The sequence below is a fragment of the Gymnoscopelus braueri genome, assembly GCF_963280865.1.
Source record: "Gymnoscopelus braueri genome assembly, chromosome: 15".
Lineage (NCBI taxonomy): Eukaryota > Metazoa > Chordata > Actinopteri > Myctophiformes > Myctophidae > Gymnoscopelus > Gymnoscopelus braueri.
In genome coordinates this window covers 7,555,572-7,577,283 of record NC_137620.1, presented here as the reverse complement: position 1 = coordinate 7,577,283, position 21,712 = coordinate 7,555,572, and the positions used below count along the sequence as shown (strand labels likewise).

Below are 21,712 nucleotides of genomic sequence, written 5' to 3'. Positions count from 1 at the left end.
AAATTGGCACCGGGTGAAAATAAATGGGTTACAAAAATCGCGGGATAAAAATTTAGTAAAAAAAAAAAAGTTCTTCTGTAGGCTTTCACATTATTTAAAGCACATTGCATTGAATTATATATCAGTAAATAGAGGGAAAAAAATGTTTTACAGCTCTATTACAATCCCTATCAAGACATGTTTTAAAGTCTTTTCTTGTTTAACATGGTTTTACCACACAAAAAATACAAAAAACTAAGAAACAACTCTGGAAAATAGTCTGGAAGCACATATACTCTTTCTCCCGCATTGAGGAATTCTGGATATATGAATATTCAAATATGCAAACGTCACAGGCCTCACACCCCGCCCACCACCACTGCTCAAAGCAAAGTGGTTTCAGGTTTCAGCAAGTGCCTAATTTGCATACTGGACCATGATAGGTTGGCAGGCTTGATGACATCACACAGACTGTACTTCCTCACCTCCAGTGTTAAGAATGTGAAACGGAGGCTCTGGTGTCAAGTTGTGCACATCTAACAATGTGTACAGTCAAAGTCAGGCCTCCAAGAGGAGTTGAGTGTAGTGGTGGGAAAAACAGTTCATTTCAGTGAACGAACGATTTCGTCCACGTTCACGGCAATGATTCGTTCACGTTCTCGTTCAGTAGCACTTCGGGTCCCGGCGGAGCGTATGGGCTACTATATGCATGCTACAGTGTGCATCTGATCCCACTGACATGACTGCACAGTCTGCACAGAAACACAGCACTGTCATTCACGATCTAATTGCACCATCGTCTTTGTAATATAATGTGTAGAAGTAATACATTACTACAATATATAATGTAAAGTAATTTGTATTTGTCGATAATTATTTATAAAAATAATTATAATTTTATACAAAGCAGCCCAAGTCAGTACACTCTAGCCTGGTAAACCCTCCCTCCGGAAATCTCATTTCCATTTGATTCCAGGAGTGAATCAAATGGAAATGAGATTTCCGGAGTGAGGGTTTACCAGGCTAAGTACACTCACATGACCATCGATTTCCAACCATGTCTTTAACTTCATGAATATGAAAACTAAAATGTGTTAATTGACCTATCTGTCCTTTGTCTAGGACCATGCATATTTATTTATTTTGGTAATTAATGTGGTGCTAACACTATCTGTTTTTTGTCCAGGAACAACAGTAGGCTACCTTTATTTCAATTCAAATAGCAATATGCATGCATGTCTATACTGAAAAACTCCACAGCACAGCTTTCTGTCTGTCTGGTGGTCTGTCTGTCGCGGGGAGGAATAACAGCCCGCCCGTCGTGTGTGCGGTGTGCGGGGGAGGGGGAGGGGGGGCAGGAACAAAATCGTGAACGTAACAGTTTCAAGAAGTGAACGTGTTCGTTCACGTTCACGTCAAGGAACTAGTTCTTATGAACGAATCGATCATGACCGACACATCACTAGTTGAGTGCAGATAGAAGATGTTTTTGAGAGTTTCCTGTAAAGCAGTTACACATCCACTGTGAACAGCAGGATTGTCTCACCTCAGCTTCTCCACAGTCACACTCCTCTCCGTCCTCCACGAAGCCGTTGCCACACCTCTTCCCCCCCACCAGGTCCTTCATGTTGGGCATGTTGTAGAGACACATGCCCCCTCCCTTCTGGAAGTAGCTGTCCAGGTCCCGCTTGCTGCAGCCACTGAAGACGCGTGGAAACGGGTGGCTGGGATGAGAGGACACAATGATATGACCTCTATGGACAGTTCAGAAACCTGCCTACCAATGACATCATCCATGGGGATTCCAAGCTAATATTAACACATTCCCTGCCATTGACGGAGATCTCCGTCTTTTCCTTTTTTTTTTTGTTGAAAATTCCACATGAGGGCGCTCTAACGCAACTTAGGAATGATCCTAGGACCCTGCAAGAAGGAATGGACGGATGTGACGACATCCCCAAAAATGACACTCCTGTCCACTCCTTCTTTATGAGTTTTAGAAAAACACTCCTTTCTCTTTTTTGGGTGAAAACGGCTGTTAATGTGGGAATGTGTTAACTACCGTTTTTCCTGTAGATAGCACATTGAAGCCATTGTTCTTGCATCCTTATAAAAAAATGACCAAACCTGCCTATCTGGCAGTGGTAGGCAGGTTTGAGGTTTCTGAACTGTCCACAGCCCACCTCTGAGACACAGAGCGAGTAGACAAAAAAGGCACCATCTTATAATGAACATTAGTGAGGACCAATTATACGAAGACGAGGTTCAAAATGGGTGAAGTGCTCCTTTAAATATGAATAATACCTAATAACATATATTTGGATAAACATTGACACACCTTTAAATAATAACCATATTAATGTCATGTATTGGGATGACATTGAAATACCTTTAATAACCATATTACTAACATATATAAGGATGACATTGATATGGTAGCAGAGGCTCACCCAGTAGCAGCAGCCATCACACAGCCTCCCTGCCCGGCTGTGGCCTCCACACAGCAGCCCTCGTGGTCGTGGCTCATGCCGAAGTTGTGCCCGATCTCGTGGGCCATGGTGGCGGCAGCGCCGATGGGCACGTCAGAGTGGTCCTGTGACCACAGGGAGTGGGGGGTTGTGACAGATGCTTTGGTTTTACACACAGCTACTATAGACACGCATGCATGCACATGCAAGCACACGGCACGCACGCACGCACGCACCCACACGCACACACACACACACACACACACACACAGATCTAGGCATAGGCAGATCTAGGCATAGGCATTTGGGGGGGGGGGGGGGCAATGCCCCCCCCCCCCCCAAATGCCCTGACTGCCCCACCACAAAATAAATATTAATAATAATAATAATATATATTTTTTTAATATATTTTTGGGGGGGGGCTTGAAAGTTACATTTATGGTGTGTGTGATATGAAATGTGAGCTTACCATAATCAAAGTAATCATATTCCATCATGCATCATTGCACAATTCAAATAATTCTCTGCCCTGATTTGCCATGGACAGTGTTGCCAGATATTGCGAGAGAAAGAAGCCTAGGAAAACAAGCCCAAAAGAAGCAAAGTAGGCGGAAAAAAATGATTTTTTTTTCCCCTGAATCCACGCCCCATCACTATTTCCTATTGCCCCCCCAATAAAATATTTCTGTATCCGGCCCTGACACACACGCACGCACGCACGCACGCACGCGCGCACACGCGCACACACGCACACACGCACACACGCACACACGCACACACACACACACACACACACACACACACACACACACACACACACTTCCAGAAATAATGATCTGTCTCTGGTCTCTGACTAAATAGTGAGTAAATAAACTGGTATAGTGAGTAAATAGTGTCATAAACTGTGTCACTTTATTGTGTGATGATAAATACATGTATCATCACATGTATTCCTACAGTGAAGTCCACACACTACAGTGTAGGGTGGAGATCTGGCGGGGGTTGTTATGCATTAAGGTCTAACAAAATAATAATACAATGTCTGAGAGAATATCTCTGGACCCACTTTTGGCTCCCCACCCACAGGTTGAGAAACACAGCCATAGTTAGCGCTGTGCATTAATATGACATATTAGATGATTCAACAGACCACCTGGAACCAGGAGAGGACAGCTAATACAACCTATTAGGAGCTAATCAGGGATGGTTGTTGAGCAGGACAGAGGGAATGACAGAGAACAGGGTAAAGAGAGGATGCTTGTTTTGTGTCCTCAGACCCCCCCCCCCCCCCAGCTCACCACGTTGATGCCTCCAGAGTTCTCCAGACTGCACATCCCTTCCAGCGGAGCCATGCCGATGGTCGTCCCCTTGAAGATCACCCCCCTGTCACCGCACACGCACGCACACGCACACGCACACGCACACACACACACACACACACACACACACACACACACACACACACACACACACACACAAAATCACTTAACCTCTAACACCTGGTTATTGATGTGTTGAGCTCTGTGCTGGATGAAACATCGATTGCAGATACGACAGTCGTGTGTGACGAACATAAGATTGTCTGAGACCGTGACCCCTTGACCAGCCTGGTCTGAAGCGTGTGACCCCTCTGTGAGCGTCACTTAACGTCCAAACAATAAATCAACATCTGTCTGAAGAATCACACACGCCTCTGGAATGTGAAAATCATAATTTTTTGAGCGCACAGGGCTGCTGATAGGTTGTTTGTGTACCACTCTGTATACGCATGTATGAGTGCATATACAGATTGGGTGGGTGCCTGCGTGTTTGCGCTCACAAAAGGACAGACTGGCAATCATGGGTTTAAATGGTAATGGTAAATTATCCAAAGCACTTTACATAGATTGTGCATTACATTCACCCATTCACACACACATTCATACACCGATGGCGGAGGAAACCATGCAAAGCACCAACCTGCTCATCGGGAGCAATTAGGGGTTCAGTGTCTTGCTCAAGGACACTTCGACAGTAACTCTGGGGGATCCCGCCAGCCTGGGATCGAACTGGGAACATTGCGGTTTCAAGTTCACTCTACCCCACTCTACCCCTGAGCCACTGCCGCCCCATTAAGGTGATGAAATCCTGTGGTACCGGTCTGCACTGAATGTTCTTTTATCAGGCCATATATAATAGCCCTTGGGTTTATAAAAAGCACTTTGTGTGTGTGTGTGTTACCACCAAGCAATTACCAATTGAAATAACCTCTTTTATGTAGGCCTATTTATTAACCAATCACCAACCACAATTATATATCGAATTTTATTCCATTTACTTGCATAATGGGGATACTTTAGTGTCGTCATTTACCTCGCAGACGTCACCTCTGTAATTTAGTTCATTAATCCATCAGCCACTGTTATCCTTTGGACTGCCTCAGAGAACAGCATGCCTACACTTACAGTACTTAGCAGGTCACACAATGGACCATTGATATGCATCCAGCCAGGGTCAGTCCGATTTTAATTCACACTGTTGGCACTCGGCAGCTTTTGCAAGCGTTGGTAAGAGGCGTGCGTGTATGTGAATGGTTGTTTTTGATCGATACCACACGACGTAGACGCACTCTCACATCATGCAGCTCAAACAACTAGACAAAGGCTCTGAACGAGTGGAGAAGCACTCCGCCGCGCCCCCACCTCCGGTACACCCCTGCGTGTGCTGCCAGCACAATGGCGTGCTCAGACACAATCAGGCCTCCCGTAACAGAGGGGAAATCTTTAGTTTAATAAAAAACAAGTCCCTGTATCACTAATCATCTGTCAGTTCACTCACTAATGAAGTCGTCATTATTTCCTGTGGCTGTTCTTGACTGAGGGTGAGATCGTTCAGTGCTTTAGGTCTCATTTGAAGTGCAGGAGATCAGCACTTATGAGTACATTTGTCACTGGAGGCACGGGTTGATATAAGCATGTCCACAATACGACATCAATAGAGATAATTATTATAGAACCACATGAGAAATACAGCTTAGAACAAAAGCTGTCATGTTTTGTGCTGTCACAGTCTGCATATTGTGTTTCCCATTTTATTTTTCTTTGTAGCTATCACCTGTATTGTGTATTCCAATCCTGTTTAATTTGTCTCTCCTCTCCAGCCACTCTCACTTATCTTTCCACCTCAGCTCATTCCTCTCAGTCCATGTAAATCGTCCATTGTGTTCACCTGTGTCTTGTTTGCTCTTGTTTGTATTTCTATTGTGCCATTTCCTTTGTCAGTTCATAGTTTTGTTACTGTGTTGCGTTTTGTCTTCCTAGCCTTCCGTTTGTCTATTCCTTGTATTTCAGGTTCACTGTCTGTCGTAGAGTGTTTGATCTTTGTCACTAGTCTCTGGATTTAGATTTTGTCCTGCTCCCTTGGACTTGTTTGCTTTGAAATAAACCCTTAGAATTTGAAGCGCTCTGCCTCTGGGTGTGTGTATTTGGGTCCTACTGTCCACACAAACCACATAACAAAAGGGGAGAAGAGGGGAGTCTGACTGATTTAAAGGGATATTTCACTTTCAAAAAAACTTTGGGTCATTTTGTCGTCTACTCGGGCTTTTGTGAGCCCCCCAGACCGTTTTTAAGTTGCTTGATTCAGTATTTAGATATTTGATATTCATTTTATCAGACACGCCCCCTTCCTATACAAACCCATTATAACTTCAAACTCCATTTTAAACATGTTAGATTCATCAAAAACACCCGTCCTTGGTTCTGGTGACTCACCCCCCGCGAGGGGGCCGTGTTTTTTCATTAACTTTATTCATTTATTTTTAATATTTTTTTTTGAAAATAAAAACAATGTAATACAATAAATATATAAAATCAATGAAAAAAGTAATAAAAAAAACACGGCCCCTCACGTATTAGGAGGGCAGGGTGAGTCACCAGAACCAAGGACGGGTGCTTTAGATGAATCTAACATGTTAAAAATGGAGTTTGAAGTTATAATGGGTTTGTATAGGAAGGGGGCGTGTCTGATAAAATGAATATCAAATACCTAAATACTGAATCAAGCAACTTAATAACTGTCTGGGGGGCAGACAAAAGCCTGAGTAGATGATAAAATTACCTTTCTGGCTGGCTGTGTGTGTGTGTGTGTGTGTGTGTGTGTGTGTGTGTGTGTGTGTGTGTGTGTGTGTGTGTGTGTGTGTGTGTGTGTGCATCTCTCACGTGAGCAGCTGTGCGTTGTCGTGTTTCTTGCGTGACTTGAGCTTCTGTCTCCACTGCAGGAAGGACCACAGAGTGGTGTTGGGCTCCTCACTGACGATACACTGGTCCCTGTCGGTCCACACCTCCAGACCAATTAGAGGCACACGGATGTTCAGAGCCCTGTAGAACTACACACACGCACACGCACACGCACACAGTTTATTCCCTGCATGGTGAAATGAAATGGGGTCGGGTTTGAGGAGCCGGGCTATCTTACAATAATACAACATCATCTATTAGCTTGACAACATGGAGTTTGGTTTTGTTTATTCCCTGGTGAAAATGCATCCTGGGGGTTGGAAGCCTATAGACTGGGTTTTTACCTTATCCACGTAATTGGCAATTTCCATGATCCTCAGCTTGGTCTTCTGGTAGTCCTTGTTCTGTCGTTTGTACTGAGGCAACAGGAAACACAAAGATCAAATGAAATACTGACACTCTTTTCACAAGCATCCTGTACAAACACATGTACCTTCAAAATAAATCATCTCTGTGTCCGCATGACTTCATGATAGACAGTGAGCATCTTTTTATGAAGACACAGCATGTCCTTTGCTGGGGCTGTGGGTCTTTTTAAAAGTGGGTAATGAGTTCATCCACCATTAAAGCCAAGTAGAAACGTTCCCTCATTACCCAGACAAATCCCATCAACCACTTATCTCCATGTGGAGCACGTCCGTCTCATTATTATGGCACTCATTTGCTAGCTGAGCGCCACTCACTATAGAAGGAAACGCATTAGCCTGAATGGGATAATTGTTCAATATTGTTCCTGTCTTTCCGTTGACGTCACTCAACAGACTGGCTGCATCATGAGCATGAGAGGAACTAGCGTCTATCGTTAGCGTCTATCGTTAGCTTACCAGTGCGCTGTCAGCCACAATGTAGAGCTCCATGTACTTAGTGGTTCCCCAGGTGTTCCGTTTCACCTGGAAGCAAACAAAACGTTTTATTTGATTTTATTTGTACCTCTCAAAGAGGGCAGAGCTTCGCAAATACACACATTAATGATATTTCAGGTATTTGGCTGCTGATGCTCTTATCCAGAGAGACTCTCAACAAGGACGTAACTAGTGTCACAGTATCCAAATGATTAGATACACATCTAATGTCTGGGACAAAACTATTGAATAGTGGTGAAGGACCGCCTTCGTGAGAGTGAGAGTGAATCCACGTTATCAGTCTGGCCAATGCCAGGCTAGTTGTATGCCTCCACCAACCAGTTGCCGTTTACATCCATGTCTGTCCAGACTCATGTAATAAATGTAGTGAATGCATTTGAATTAATTTGTTTTGTGAGGTCACAGTGACCTTGACCTTTGACCACCTAGTTCTAATCCGGTCATCCTTCAGTCCAAGTGAACGTTTGTGCCAAATGTCATGACGTTCCCTCAAGGCGTTCCCGAGATATCGTGTTCACGCTGTTGAGACGGAAACCCTTCACTTCCGGCCACGGCTGTCGCCATTTCTCATTTTCTCTCAACCCAGACATGCTGACTTGTTCTTCAGACGAATTACATCCATGGATTCAGAGTCTCCTTCACTGGAATTAATGATGCAAGACGGTGGGTTTATCCATGTGAGACTAGGACACAATGAGCCTCATTTCCTACATCAATTTCTTACAAGCCACCAATCAAACAGAATACAAAAGTCAGAACAGTGGTGCTCAGACAATGTTCCTGTGATTCAATAAAAATCTCCCATTAGAGGGGAATGGAGCATTAGAATAGTGAAGAGCTGATAGCTACAGAGGTGAGGGGCTTTTATGAACAAATCAACATATAATAAAACAAGAATAAATTGTGCTTCTTTCAAGTTCATGATGGAGAATGTCTGTTCTGTTGAAACACATTAAAACCCAGATCAGTGTGTGTGAGAGAGAGAGCCTCTACACTGCTTTTTGTCGACGGACATTTGTCATTGGCCATATCTTCTGATACTTGATCCATTAGACAGAGGCTCTGCTGTACTTAAACGTCATTGATTTAGACGTTGAGGGATTGCTGCCCTGCCGGCTCCACATTCTACACCACCAACGCACGCACGCACGCACTCACACACACACACGCACACACACAAGGAGACAACCGTAGGTCAGTGGGAGGATGCTATGCAGGAAACTGCCATATACACACATATGTGTATATATACGATATTAACCCATTAATACCTGGAACGCATCTGTGTCACTTTTAGATTTCTTTAGGCTATTCAAAAATAGCAGATATACAAGCTCATAGCGCGGCACCGAGTGCAGAGCTATGAGCTTGTATATCTGCTATTTTTGAAAAATCGTGAAAATTATTTTTTTTACATTTTTTTCCGAAAAACTGTTAGGATTTAGAAAATGTTTAGAAGCGGCCTCAGGTCTTAATGGGTTAAGAGCTTGCAGCAGAGACATAACTGCAGGGCTGTAGACTAGAGCAAAGGTCTGCCCAGTAGATGGATGTTGAGGCTTTGTATCATGATGAGGGACCTGGGCATCAGCGGGCAAAGCCCTGCGCCAGGCCATCAACCAAACATTGAGGGTGGCAGAGCGGTGGCTCTGGCTGAAAGGGAAAAAAGATCCCAGCTGGTCTCCCAGATAAACTGTGTGGGACAGATGGTTCTGGGATGTCAGAATACACAGCTGAGCCTATTGGACACGTCGTGGGTTCTAAGAAAGTAGGAGCCCACATGACAGCCCCAGCTTTCTCCACATCAGAGTGGCACAGTGCTGCAGGTCTTCTATCAGTAGGTACTGTATGTGGTCAGAAGCACGCTTGGCTCAGGGAGGAAGACGCGCCCAGACACTTTAGAGTTTTAACATCACGTCATGTGTTTTTGAAATGACACGCACGCGCACACACCCACACCTCGTTGTTTATTCGAGATGTGGCCTCAGTCTAGAGAGACTGGGTCTGGGTGTCTATGACTGCTTTTGTACATATTAGCCTAGGATTAATGGATGTCAGTTCAGGGAACCGAATGAGAGATAGGAGCAGAGCCAGGAGGGGAGGAGAGGAGAGACTGATGGGCTTTACATTATGAGAAAGAGTGAGTGAATTTGAGAGAGAGAGAGAGAGAGAGAGAGAGAGAGAGAGAGAGAGAGAGAGAGAGAGAGAGAGAGAGAGAGAGAGAGAGAGACTTGGCAGTCAAAGGCTCAGCTGCCATAATGATGAATAAAACAACACACCCTCCTCATAATTCTCCTGACTTTCTACAGGTGACACAGGGAGTGATTCTCTGCTCCAAATTGCCACTGAGAGAAAAGCAATATTGCTCTTTGTGCCCCGTGTGACAAAGATGCTCATTTGCTGTGCAGGCTCAATGTGTGTCTGATTTTATATGTTACCCTGTAATAATCATCCACACAAAAAGAGAATGATTTCCCTGTCTGTCACACTGGAACTGTTCAAACTAATGATTATCGACGTGCATTATGGGTCATATAGAGCCTAGTGGAGGATGTTTGTTTATCAACGTGCATTATGGGTCATATAGAGCCTAATGGAGGATGCTTGTTTATCAACGTGCATTATGGGTCATATACAGCCATACAGCCTAATGTTGCCTTCAGAGTGGTAGCTACAAAGCTATACAGGCTACCATTCATTTTCAATGGAAGCCAGCGACATGAAGATACAAAGCCACTTAGGGTTAGAGGGACTACACCATGAATTTTAACTTTTTCTTCTTTTTTGTGTGTTTTTGGTCTCCCCTACCTCTCTTCTATCCCCAAAAATACCCCATTTTGAACACTCAGGCTTTCACAGCAAATCTGGGGTTTTCTGTAAATTGGTCTCAAAACAGGCCAAACTGATTTGGTCCCTGACGTGACGTCACGTCAGGGTACAATCCCTCCCGTTTTTCAGTTCCAACCAAATTTTTTTTTTTTAAACTTTTTTTTCTTTTTTTACTTTTTCCACACAGAACCAGGAGATAACATGCATACAAACTGGCTCAATAGCGCCCCGTGCCAAACAGGACAATGTGGTATTGCAGGTGAAAGTGCTTTATAAGCCAGAGAGAAGTTAGTTGGAATGAGTTTATCTGAGGCTTGATTTAGGCTCAAACCTTTTGAAAAACGTTTCAGGGACATAAACAATATGATATTAAATATTATTATTATTTTTTAAATTCATGGTGTAGTCCCTTTAAGGTTAGGGATAGCGTTAGTCGCTGGCTTCCATTGGAAATGAATGGTAGCCTGTAGCTTTGCATCGTCATGTCGCTGGTTTTGCAAACATGAAGATGCAAAGCTACAGGCAACCATTCATTTTCAATGGAAGCCAGCGACATGAAGATACAAAGCGACACCTGATGTGTGTAGCTGCTACACAATCTACAAAGCTACAGTCCAAGTTGAGCTGTGGCTTCAACTGCAGCTACAAAGCTACAAAACAACCAAGTGTTGTTTAACCATTTCCACTCGCCTTCTCTCTTCACACAATTCCTATAATGTTTTGATCAACACTTCAACAGCGACTCAGCGACAGATACACTGCGTCACATTGTACCTTTTGTAGCTTGCAGTGTGAACGCAGCATAATGGACGATGTTTGTTTATCAACATGCATTATGGGTAATGTAATCTCTCAAGAACAGATTCTGCTCTGCGTTTGAATCTGTCGGGGGGGGTTCGTCATATCGCGTACGCACTGGCCTACAAGTGGGCGTGCCTTCAGATCAGGAAGCAGGCCGCGCTTTACCCCATCAAATGTAGTCCGTGTAGATATATTGTTAGTGGGAATGAAAACATAGTCGCACCACCGGAAGTGATGCGCTGAAGGCAGACCAAAACCCCGGTTTCCTTGCACACGGGTGCTACGTCGACTTCCTCCCAGAGCCAAGTGAGATAGTTAAAAACAGCAGAGGGCACTGTTTTTCCTTTTCATTTGGCGATGGGTTCACAGATTGTGGGTAATGTAGTAAAGCCTAAAGTGTGTGTGTGTGTGCGTGTGTGTGTTGAACTCACTCTTTGATGCAGTGGTTTAAGGAGGTGTGAGATGTGTGCAGGGTGCCCGCTCTGATGCCCGTGTCCACAGGTGGTGCTCTTCTTGATTGACAGCTCCTCTGTGCTCAGCAGTGAATGGTGGAGAGGCTCCAAGCCTGTGATTGGCTCAAGGTAGTAGGTGTCACTGGAGTTCAAGGATATGAGCCCCCTGGTGGACGGAGGGAGGGAGGGAGCAGACAGTGATGAGACATAGAGATCTGACCTTTGAGCCATAGTGGCATCTTTCACTGCACAATATGACAACTAACATGACATGTGGCATTCATCTGTTGGATACTGACATGCAAATATGACACACAATATATGAACATATTAACTCATTGAGTGCCATAATTATTAATATCTATTTCTGGCCATTACAATTTTTATTAAAATTTAAAATGTAGTCAAACAAAAGTGCTTAGGAAGCGAGATACAGCCTTTTTCAGTTATAAGTTAAACAAGGAGTGGATGGAGCTGCAAATCTTCAGATATAGTACAGCGGATAAAAGCAATATTTTGGGAGAATCGTTCACTTGGTGATACAAGCGTGAAACTTGGTACAGATCATCTTTAGAGGTCATTTATCGATTTTTTTAATCGAGCCACTTGAAAATCAAAGATGGCGGCCATTTTTCAAGATGGCCGACATCTTAGTGGGCAGTTAAGTGATATGATGGTTTATTTGGTGATACAAGCATGAAAATTGGCATGAGCAGTCTCTGTGGGTCACTTGACAATAGGCCACCCACAGCTACTTGAAATTTCAAGATGGCGGCCATTTTTCAAGATGGCCAACACTTTAGTGGAGCAATTAAGTTATATAATGGTTTATTTGGTGATACAAGCATGAACATTGGCATGAGCAGTCTCTGTGGGTCACTTGACAATAGGCCACCCACAGCTACTTGAAATGTCAAGATGGCGGCCATTTTTCAAGATGGCCAACACTTTAGTGGAGCAATTAAGTTATATAATGGTTTATTTGGTGATACAAGCATGAGCAGTCTCTAAGGGTTGCTTGACAAGAAAACACTCCCAGCCACTTTACATTTCTATTTTCAAGATGGCCGCCCCCTGGATCCTCAAAAGATACATTTTCTCATAGAAATGTATGTTTTCTTTTCTTTAAGGACGATTATACGATTATTATTATTATGCTAAAGAACAACTTTTAACACATCACAATATATTGTGTTGATTTGTTGATCATAGATAGATTAGATAAGAGTGAATATCTGCACTACCAGGGCACACTGGTGATATATCACTGCTGTTAAACTCAGAGTGGGGTTCAATGTCAGCTAATTGAAAGTTGGTATCCCAAATGCTGTCTAATTTACCCCAAAACAGTTAGATAGCCGCACCTGAATTGACAGGTTGTGCCAGCACGGGAGAGCCGAGCCAAGGTTAATGGGGTTTTAGTTAACCGGATGGTGTACAGATCGCTCAGGATTTAAATGGCATTGGATGAACGATCGAACTAAGTGTAGGGTTAAGGCACGAACTTAGTTGTATCCCATACATCAAAGTGCTTGGTAAAAGGTGGTAAAAGGATAAACCCTCGGCCTCTGCCTATGCTGCAGACATGGCAGAAACCATCATAACAGTTGTGAAAACTAACTGGGACAGATGTTTAATTTGTCAGCAGGTCACCAAGGAAAAACTCATTCAGCCGAGTTTATTCAACAGAGAGCACGATCGTACTGGTTATGATACCATTGCAAGAAATGTTGAGCTGGAAAGGGCCCAAAAGAGAGCATCTACATCTGCTGAAGACACTGAAGATACCAAAGATATCCATGTCAAGAGGCCAAGAAGATCTAATGTATGACCGGTCCAGCGATGTCACAACTGTGAACGAGGCCAGGCTTGATCTCTTTGCCAGAAAGCAAAGACAATATGACTTGATCCCACCAACTCAAGCAGCACTCAAAGAGCATGCCAAACATGCTTCTTATGAGGCTGGATACGTGTGGGGACAGGCATTGAAGCGACATCCACAAATGCCGAGCCCATCTGACTGGGGATGGGTGGAACAGGACGAGAAGTGGAAAGTCTTCTGGACTCCACTTCCACCTATTGCGGAGAGTTGTTGGGAGTTGACCAAATGTGGGTGCTCCAAGGCATGTACTGGAAGGTGTAACTGCTTCAGATATGGACTCAGTTTCACATGCCTATGTAGTTGCCCCTGCTAGAACCTATTTGCATGTTTCTTTTGCCAGAGTTATTCCCTGTTGTCCTCTGTGTTTTCAAGTGGAGGCCTATGGCTCGGCTTCCCCTCGTCACATCGACGCATCATGTTTTACTTTTTATCTAGTCTATTACTGTGTAATTTTCAGTTGTTACTTTGTAACATTGCTTCCACTGCCTTCCACTGCCATATCTAACAGTGAAGCACATTTTCAGTTTAGTTCCTTAGTATCGTTTGTCATGGTTCCGTGGCTATTGCCATTCAGTATTAGCCATTACTCATAATTTTGGAGCACTGTCCGTTCAGCACCACAACTGTGCTTATCAGCACCACAACTGTGCTAAATTATTCATCTTATTTTTTGTTTCCCCACCCCTTAGTATTTATTTGACACATGTAATGGCTGGAGGAGGCAACTCCTGACAGGTCTTACCAAACTGGACAGGTCGTGGGCGAGGAGTCAGACAAAACACAGTCAAACAACCTCTCTTGACAGAGCTTTTTGAGGAACCCAATACATTTCTATGAGAAAAGGTATCATTTAAAGATTGACATCTTGAAATTTCAAGTGGCTGTGGGCGGTTTCTTGTCAAATGACCTTTTGAGACGGCTCATGGCAATTTTCATGCTTGTATCACCAACTAAATGATTTCTTAAGCTTAACTAGTCCACTAAGGTGGTGGCCATCTTGAAAAATGGCCGCCATCTTGACATTTCAAGTAGCTGTGGGTGGCTTATTGTCAAGTGACCCACAGAGACTGCTCATGCCAATTTTCATGCTTGTATCACCAAATGAACCATTATATAACTTAAATGCTCCACTAAAGTGTTGGCCATCTTGAAAAATGGCCGCCATCTTGAAATTTCAAGTAGCTGTGGGTGGCCTATTGTCAAGTGACCCACAGAGACTGCTCATGCCAATTTTCATGCTTGTATCACCAAATAAACCATCATATCACTTAACTGCCCACTAAGGTATCGGCCATCTTGAAAAATGGCCGCCATCTTGGATTTTTGAGTGGCTCGATTAAAAAAGTCAAAGAGTTGACCTAAAGGAATGTTCATGCCAATTTTCACGCTTGTATCACAAAGTGAACGATTGTTCCTACTATCCGCTCTACTAATAATGATATCTTGGGTTCAGAAAACCTTTTTTTTTTCTTCTTTTTTTTCATTCTTTTTTTTATTTTTATAAACACGTGAAACACGTTAATGGCACGTTGCACCATAGCGCTAAAACACGTGAAACACGTTAATGGCACTCAATGAGTTAAAGTATATTATGCTAATGTTATTATCAATATATAAACATATTAAAGTATACTATACCAACGTTCTTAAATCAGTGCATTGTTCAGAGTTATGTTCCAAAGCCCTAAACAGGTGATTCTACACATATGACACTAATTGGAATTAAAACACAGAAAACTGGATTAAAGTCAGATAGTATACAGTCATTATTGATCATCCATCTGACATAAACCGATATTAATACCAAAACCTGACAAAGTTAGCCAGGAGCATGCGTGCGTGTGTGTGTGTGTGAGTGAGTGAGTGAGTGACAGAGAGAGAGAGAGAGAACATTGAGGAAGCTAGCTATTAACACAGTGGTTCCTCTTATGACCTCGTAGGTTGATAATTGTTCATGAGTGTCTGGAGCTTCACTTATCCAGACTGTAATTGCAGGAATGTTCTCTGTAATCACCCTTTTCCACAACAAGCCTTTAAAATGACCCTGCTGCAAAACCACACTGCTGGACCCCAACCATAGAGTTAAAAAATAATAGAGAGGGCACCGGAAATCCCTGCCCATCCACTTGCATCGAGTTGCTCACCCAGCGCATGTGCCTAAATCACCGCTTCTTCCAGGTTGGGAAATGTGATGGACGGGGCCTATTTGGGGCTTCTGCGACACGTTTTGCGCAACCCTGTGCGCAAGCTCGTGCGTCAAGCCCATTGGTCGAAACCGTTTTCGCTCGTTCATGACAGAAGCCCCAGGCCGTTTTAACCCATTAAGGCCTGAGGTTCCGATTCTACAAAATGTCTTCTAAATATATATATTTTCTAAAAACGTATGCTGCTATGTCAGTGGTTTTCAAACTTTTTAATGTCAAGGACCAAAAATATATTTTGCCGCGGACCCCCATCTCAAAATATTTTGTTCCAAGGGAGCCCCAGAAGCAAAGATTTGAGTTACAAATGTTTGCTTTAAAAAAATATATATTCAAAGATTTGCACACATTTTCACGTTTTTTTCAAAAATAGCAGATCTACAAGCTCGAAGCGCAGCACTCGGTGCAGCGCTATGAGCTTGTATATCTGCTATTTTTTAAAAGCCAAAGTGTAAAAGAATGCTTTTTTTTTAGCTCAAATCAAAAAGTGACAAAGATGCGTTCCAGGTCTTAATGGGTTAAGCTGCAGTACCTATGAATGGCCAGCCTGTCCAATGCGCTTCAACGCAACCTCTGGGTTCTGGGGGCTTAACCCCCGACACACGGATAACTCTTTTACATCACGTGCTTCAGGCTTTGAGTAGAAACGCTGCACAAACATGAAGTTTGTCAACTGTACATTCTACACTTTATAGAACACCAGCGTATTTCTGACCCAAATGCGAGGCCCAAACGCACCTGGCCCCACCGTCAGCTGATAACGGTGGGGGTATGGAGCAGTGCGGGCTGGAAAGATCCACTCGAATAGGGACGACAGGTTGAAAGTGGTTCAAAATGAGCCCACATAGGCTGCATAATTGCTGATAATTATGTTATACAAGGTAGATAGGTAGGTAGGTTCGGTATTTATAGTACGCCCGTATCCAGTTATTACACTGGCCCGGGGCACAGCCCGGTGAAAGAGAAGAGAAGGCCTCCAGGCAGCTAGGCTCAATGTAGCCTGATAGCGCGACGCGGGTTTGAGTCCCTTTGCTGCATGTCACTCCACATCTCTCTCCCCATTTCCTGTCGGCCTACTGTCCTATCCATAAAAAGGCATAAAAGCCCAAAAATGTATCTTTAAAAAAAGAAAACAAAGAGGATGAAACTAAACTAGGACAACAAGAAACTCAGTGATACTGAAAATTTAAAAAGTCAAATAATGCCCGATACATCAATTGGACTGTACACAGTTTCTGAGCAACGGTTTATAAAACTAAAGGCTTCTCTGTGAGGCTCTTTTTACCAGCTTCGCCTGCAAGCATGTGTGTCACACTGAGCTGGCACGGAGCACCTGCTTTACCGCATCAAATACACAACGTGAGCCATGAACATATAAATATACACACCTGCTATATAAATATATACGCTATATATATATATATATATATATATATATATATATATATATATATATATATATATATATATATATATATATATATATATATATATATATATATATACAGAGTGAAGATAGGAAAATAACTAGTGGTGGAATACTGAAGCCTGAATGTCACAGTCCACTGTAACTGTTATTCTAGCAGCAAGCCCCACAAGACATTACACTTGTTTTTTGCTGAGTCATTCTAGCAGCAATCCCATAAGACATTTACACTTGCTTTTGAAGTGATTGGTTCCTTGAAAACAGTGACAATCTCCTAACTTTCAACTCTTATTTGGAACCAGAGCAAGTACATTCTGTAAAGGCATCATTTTAACCATACTGACAAAACACACACAAAAACGTTGTACTTGAGTCATAATAAATGGCATAATTACCAAATCACTGCAACTCAATCTTTGGTTGGTTACATTTTAGTCACTAAAGAACCTGGTCTGGCATGTTTAGTTCATGTGACTAACAGTGTACTTGAAATTATTTCCAAACATTTTACAAATCATATCATAGTTTATTTGATTCTCCAGGAAGACATTGAATTATGCTCCTTTCATGCAGAGACTTCAAACATGCTTAACCCATTTAGACCTGAGGCCAATTCTACAAATGTCCTCTAAATCCTAATCCTGAAAAACTTGTGTTTCTATATATGTGGTGCTCATACTTTTTCATGTTAAGGACCCCCAAAATATTAGTATTTGGCCGCCCAAAGATTTGACCGAAGCAAATATTTGAGTTAAAAATGTTCGCTTTAAAAATATATATTCAAAGATTTGCACAAAAATAGCAGATCTAAAAACTCATAGCGTGGCACAAACTGACCCGCTATGAGCTTGTATATCTGCTATTGTTTAATAGCCAAAGTATAAAATAATGGTTAAAGTGGTTAAAATCTAAAATGAGGTCCAACCAACTAAATTTCACTGAGAAGTTATTCTAACATTGTATACAATACTCTGGAGAAAAGATTGATTTATGAACAAAGTTCCAAGTTTAGTAAAAAATGTCCAAGTTTAGCCAACTCTGAATCAATAATGAAGTTAGAAGCAGGAATTGTGTGGAGAGAGAAGGAAATGGAAATGGTTCAAAAACACTTGATCATTTTGTAGCTTTGCAGCTGCTAGTGTGAAATTTAAGCCGGTTTAACTTTATTTTGTGGCTTCATAGCGAGCAAAAGTTAGTTTCTTCATGTCACTGGCTTCTATTGAAAATGTATGATGGCCTGTAGCTTTGTAGCTGCTAGCATGAAGTTGAAGCCAGCTCAACTTTATTTTGTAGCTTTGTAGCGAGCATCAAAAGCTCCAAGTGACAGATGTCAGTTTCTATGTTCATGTCGCTGGCTTCCATTGAAAATGAATGATAGCCTGCAGCTTAGTAGATGCTAGTGTGTGAACACAGCATAATAATGCAGAAATAAATGTCTTAAAATAATCCTATAAAACTGACTAGGGAAGGTGAGAATTCAGCTGTTGATCAATTTGTCAGTAATGAAACACTGCTGAGACATTGTTATGGTCACTGCTGGATTTAAATGGATTTCTAATTTCTAATGGAATTCATGAATACATTTTATTAGGAGCATCAGTGACCATGGCGACCCTGCCACAGTAGAAATCCAATTGGAGCGTTCAATACAGCAGACGTTCCATATTAAAAACAAATCCGGGGCAGAACAGTGAAAATTTTAAGACTTGTGAAATTGCTGCCTGCCTCCCCAAGTAAAGGAGGATCAAATGGGTGTGTTTCATGAAAATCCGAACTCGCTCCAGGCTCTTCAAAAACCTAATAACCAAGTCTAGTAAAAAGACAAGTTCTGACCACTGAGGTCCAACTCCTCTCCCTCGGATAACAGTGCCGCTTTTAACCCATTCAATCCGGGAACGCATCTCTGTCATTTTTGATTTCTCGTGGCTATTAAAAAATAGCAGATCTACAAGCTCACAGCGCGGCACTCGAAAAATTGTGATTTTTTTATTATTTTTTAAAACTTATTTTTCTATAAAATCAGTGGTTCTCAAACCTTTTCATGTCAAGGACCCTGTCAAGGATCATGTATTTGTTCCAGGGACCCCCCCCCGAAGCAAAGATTTGAGTTCAAAATGTTCGCTTTAAAAGAATATATATTCAAAGATTTGCACACATTTTAGTGATTTTTCTAGAAATAGCAGATCTGCAGATCTTGCGTATGTGATATTTTTGAATTGCCAAAGTATAAAATAATGTTTTTTTTTAGCCCAAATCTAAAATGACACAAACACTTTTTCCAGGTCTAAATGGGTTAAATAAACTGTACAAGTTGAAGCTTTTTTTATCATACAGTACCTCAGAGGTTCAGTAAAAAGCATTTCAATGAAGGAAAGCACAGGTCTCTTGCCACAAGCCTGAGGCTATGTTTTGTGAGGTCAATAATTATAATAGTTACTAGAGCCCGGTGACACCAGGTTTGGCTGATTATATCGGCCATTAATTTACTTAAGTTTTTTATGAGTATCAGTATTGATCAGTTATATCAGGTGTCTTGCTACAAGCCTGAGGCTATGTTTTGTGAGATCAGTAATTATAATACTAGAGCAGTGTTGATTTCATCGACTAAAACTATGACTATAACATTTCTTTGTCAACGAAAACGAAATAAAAAGCTACGATGACTAAAACTAGACTAAATATATTGACAATTTCATCAACAAATAAAAACTAGACTAAAATGTTAGTGAGGGACGAGTGGAGAAGAGATCCAGTAGAACTAAAAGAAAAGTCATTTTATGTTTGGCTGCGCTCGGGTGCTGCGCTCTGAAAATAGCAGATCTACAAGCTCACAACGCGTCGCAGTTCGACGCGTTGTGAGCTTGTAGATCGGCTATTTTCAGCATGCAACCAAGTGCAAAATCAGCCATTACGACGCCATCAAGGCACCGCCAAAATACATTTTAGTCTAGATATTTAGTCGACTAAAACTACACAAAAACTAAAACATTTCAGATGACAAATATGACTAAAACTAAATGGAATTTGCTGTCAAAATTAACACTTTACTAGAGCCCGACTGATACTCAGTTTGGCTGACATATAGGCCATTAGTTGACTTTTTCGGATGACATCAGTATTGATGTAGTCAAACCATTCAAATGGTTCCTTGTGTCAGACTCAGTTCTCTCAGACCACAGTGTGTGTTGCTACAAGCCTGAAGCCCTACATTATTTAGTGAGGTGAATAATGTCAGTTCCACCAATGTGACGAGTTTCCACCAAGCATGTGTCTATACAGCAGCACCATGATGAACGTACCTGACTCCTGAACATGTGCTGAGGACCACCCAGGAGCCTGTGTGTCCCCTCACATCACCCTGGTAGAAACAGTGGTCCTGGAACACAACAGAGCACCGAGCATCAATATGTCATCAATACTATCGTCAGGTTTATGTACACAGATCAATATGTCATCAACAGTGGTGGAAAAAGTCCGGAATTCCGGAGTAAAAACAAAAGTATGGTATCAAAATGTACTTAAAGTACCAAAAGTAAAAGTACTAAAATGTTTGAAAATAGCCGATCTACAAGCTCACAACGTGTCGCATCGCGACACGTTGTGAGCTTGTAGATCGGCTATTTTCAAATAGCCTAGGTATAGAATAGGGCTAAAGTGGTTAATGCATGTTTTATAACGTAATCATTTATATCTGCAAAGTAACTATCAACTAAAGTAGTGGAGTAAAAGTAAGTTGCCTCTGAGATGTAGGGGAGTTGAAGTAAAAGTATAGACAATTGGAAATACTCCAGTAAAGTAAACATATCTCAAAATTGTACTTGAGTACAGCACTTGAGTAAATATACTTAGTTACTGTACACCACTGGTCATCAATACTATCATGTTTATGTACACAGATCAATATGTGATCAACACTATCATCATGTTTATAAATCCCAGAACAATATGTCATAGTAATACTATGATCAGGTTTATGTACACAATCAATGTCATATATTATCCATTCTATCATCATGTTTATGTACAGAGATCATATTATGTTACAGCTTATCAATACTATGATCAGGTTTGTGTACAGACTACGGAGATCAATATGTCATGTCGATACGATTATCATGTTTATGTACACAGATCAATATGTCATACAGCATCTCATCAATCCTCTGATCAGGTTTATGTACAGAGGAGCCTTCGGTGTGTTTAAAAGCTGATTGCTCGGCTGGCGAGAGCGATGCACACGTCTCCATGACAACACAGCTGAACAGAACACAACCCACTGTCTTTGACAAATGGATGTGTAGAATAATTCAAAAATAAACAAAGCCTGCCCTCCCATGAAGTGTGATTGTGTGACTATTGGGAGTGAAGCCATTTAATGATATTTCATTACATGGTCGATGTCAGTTCTTAAGTGGACATTGGGAACGAGGCCCAATGTCATCAGCAAAAAATCTACTTTCCTTTTAGACACAAAAAGTGTCAAGTATCAATTCTGAACACTCGAGGTGATGGAAATGTGATCACGCACTGTGGGACT

The 21,712-nt window shown here is 42.0% G+C and overlaps 1 protein-coding gene across 3 annotated transcripts in view; it reads right to left on the bottom strand.

Annotated features, from left to right (window-relative positions):
- Nucleotides 1-21,712, bottom strand: part of adam19a (ADAM metallopeptidase domain 19a) — a 133,555-nt gene that overhangs the window by 26,411 nt on the left and 85,432 nt on the right. For all 3 annotated transcript variants that reach the window (XM_080451147.1, XM_080451145.1, XM_080451146.1), the window contains exons 5-12: nt 20,475-20,551; nt 11,646-11,832; nt 7,549-7,614; nt 7,009-7,080; nt 6,647-6,813; nt 3,746-3,830; nt 2,430-2,572; nt 1,526-1,703 (exon numbers count right to left, since the gene is read on the bottom strand). In XM_080451147.1, coding sequence (XP_080307273.1) covers nt 1,526-1,703; nt 2,430-2,572; nt 3,746-3,830; nt 6,647-6,813; nt 7,009-7,080; nt 7,549-7,614; nt 11,646-11,832; nt 20,475-20,551 — 975 coding nt within the window. The remainder of the gene's footprint in view (nt 1-1,525; nt 1,704-2,429; nt 2,573-3,745; nt 3,831-6,646; nt 6,814-7,008; nt 7,081-7,548; nt 7,615-11,645; nt 11,833-20,474; nt 20,552-21,712) is intronic.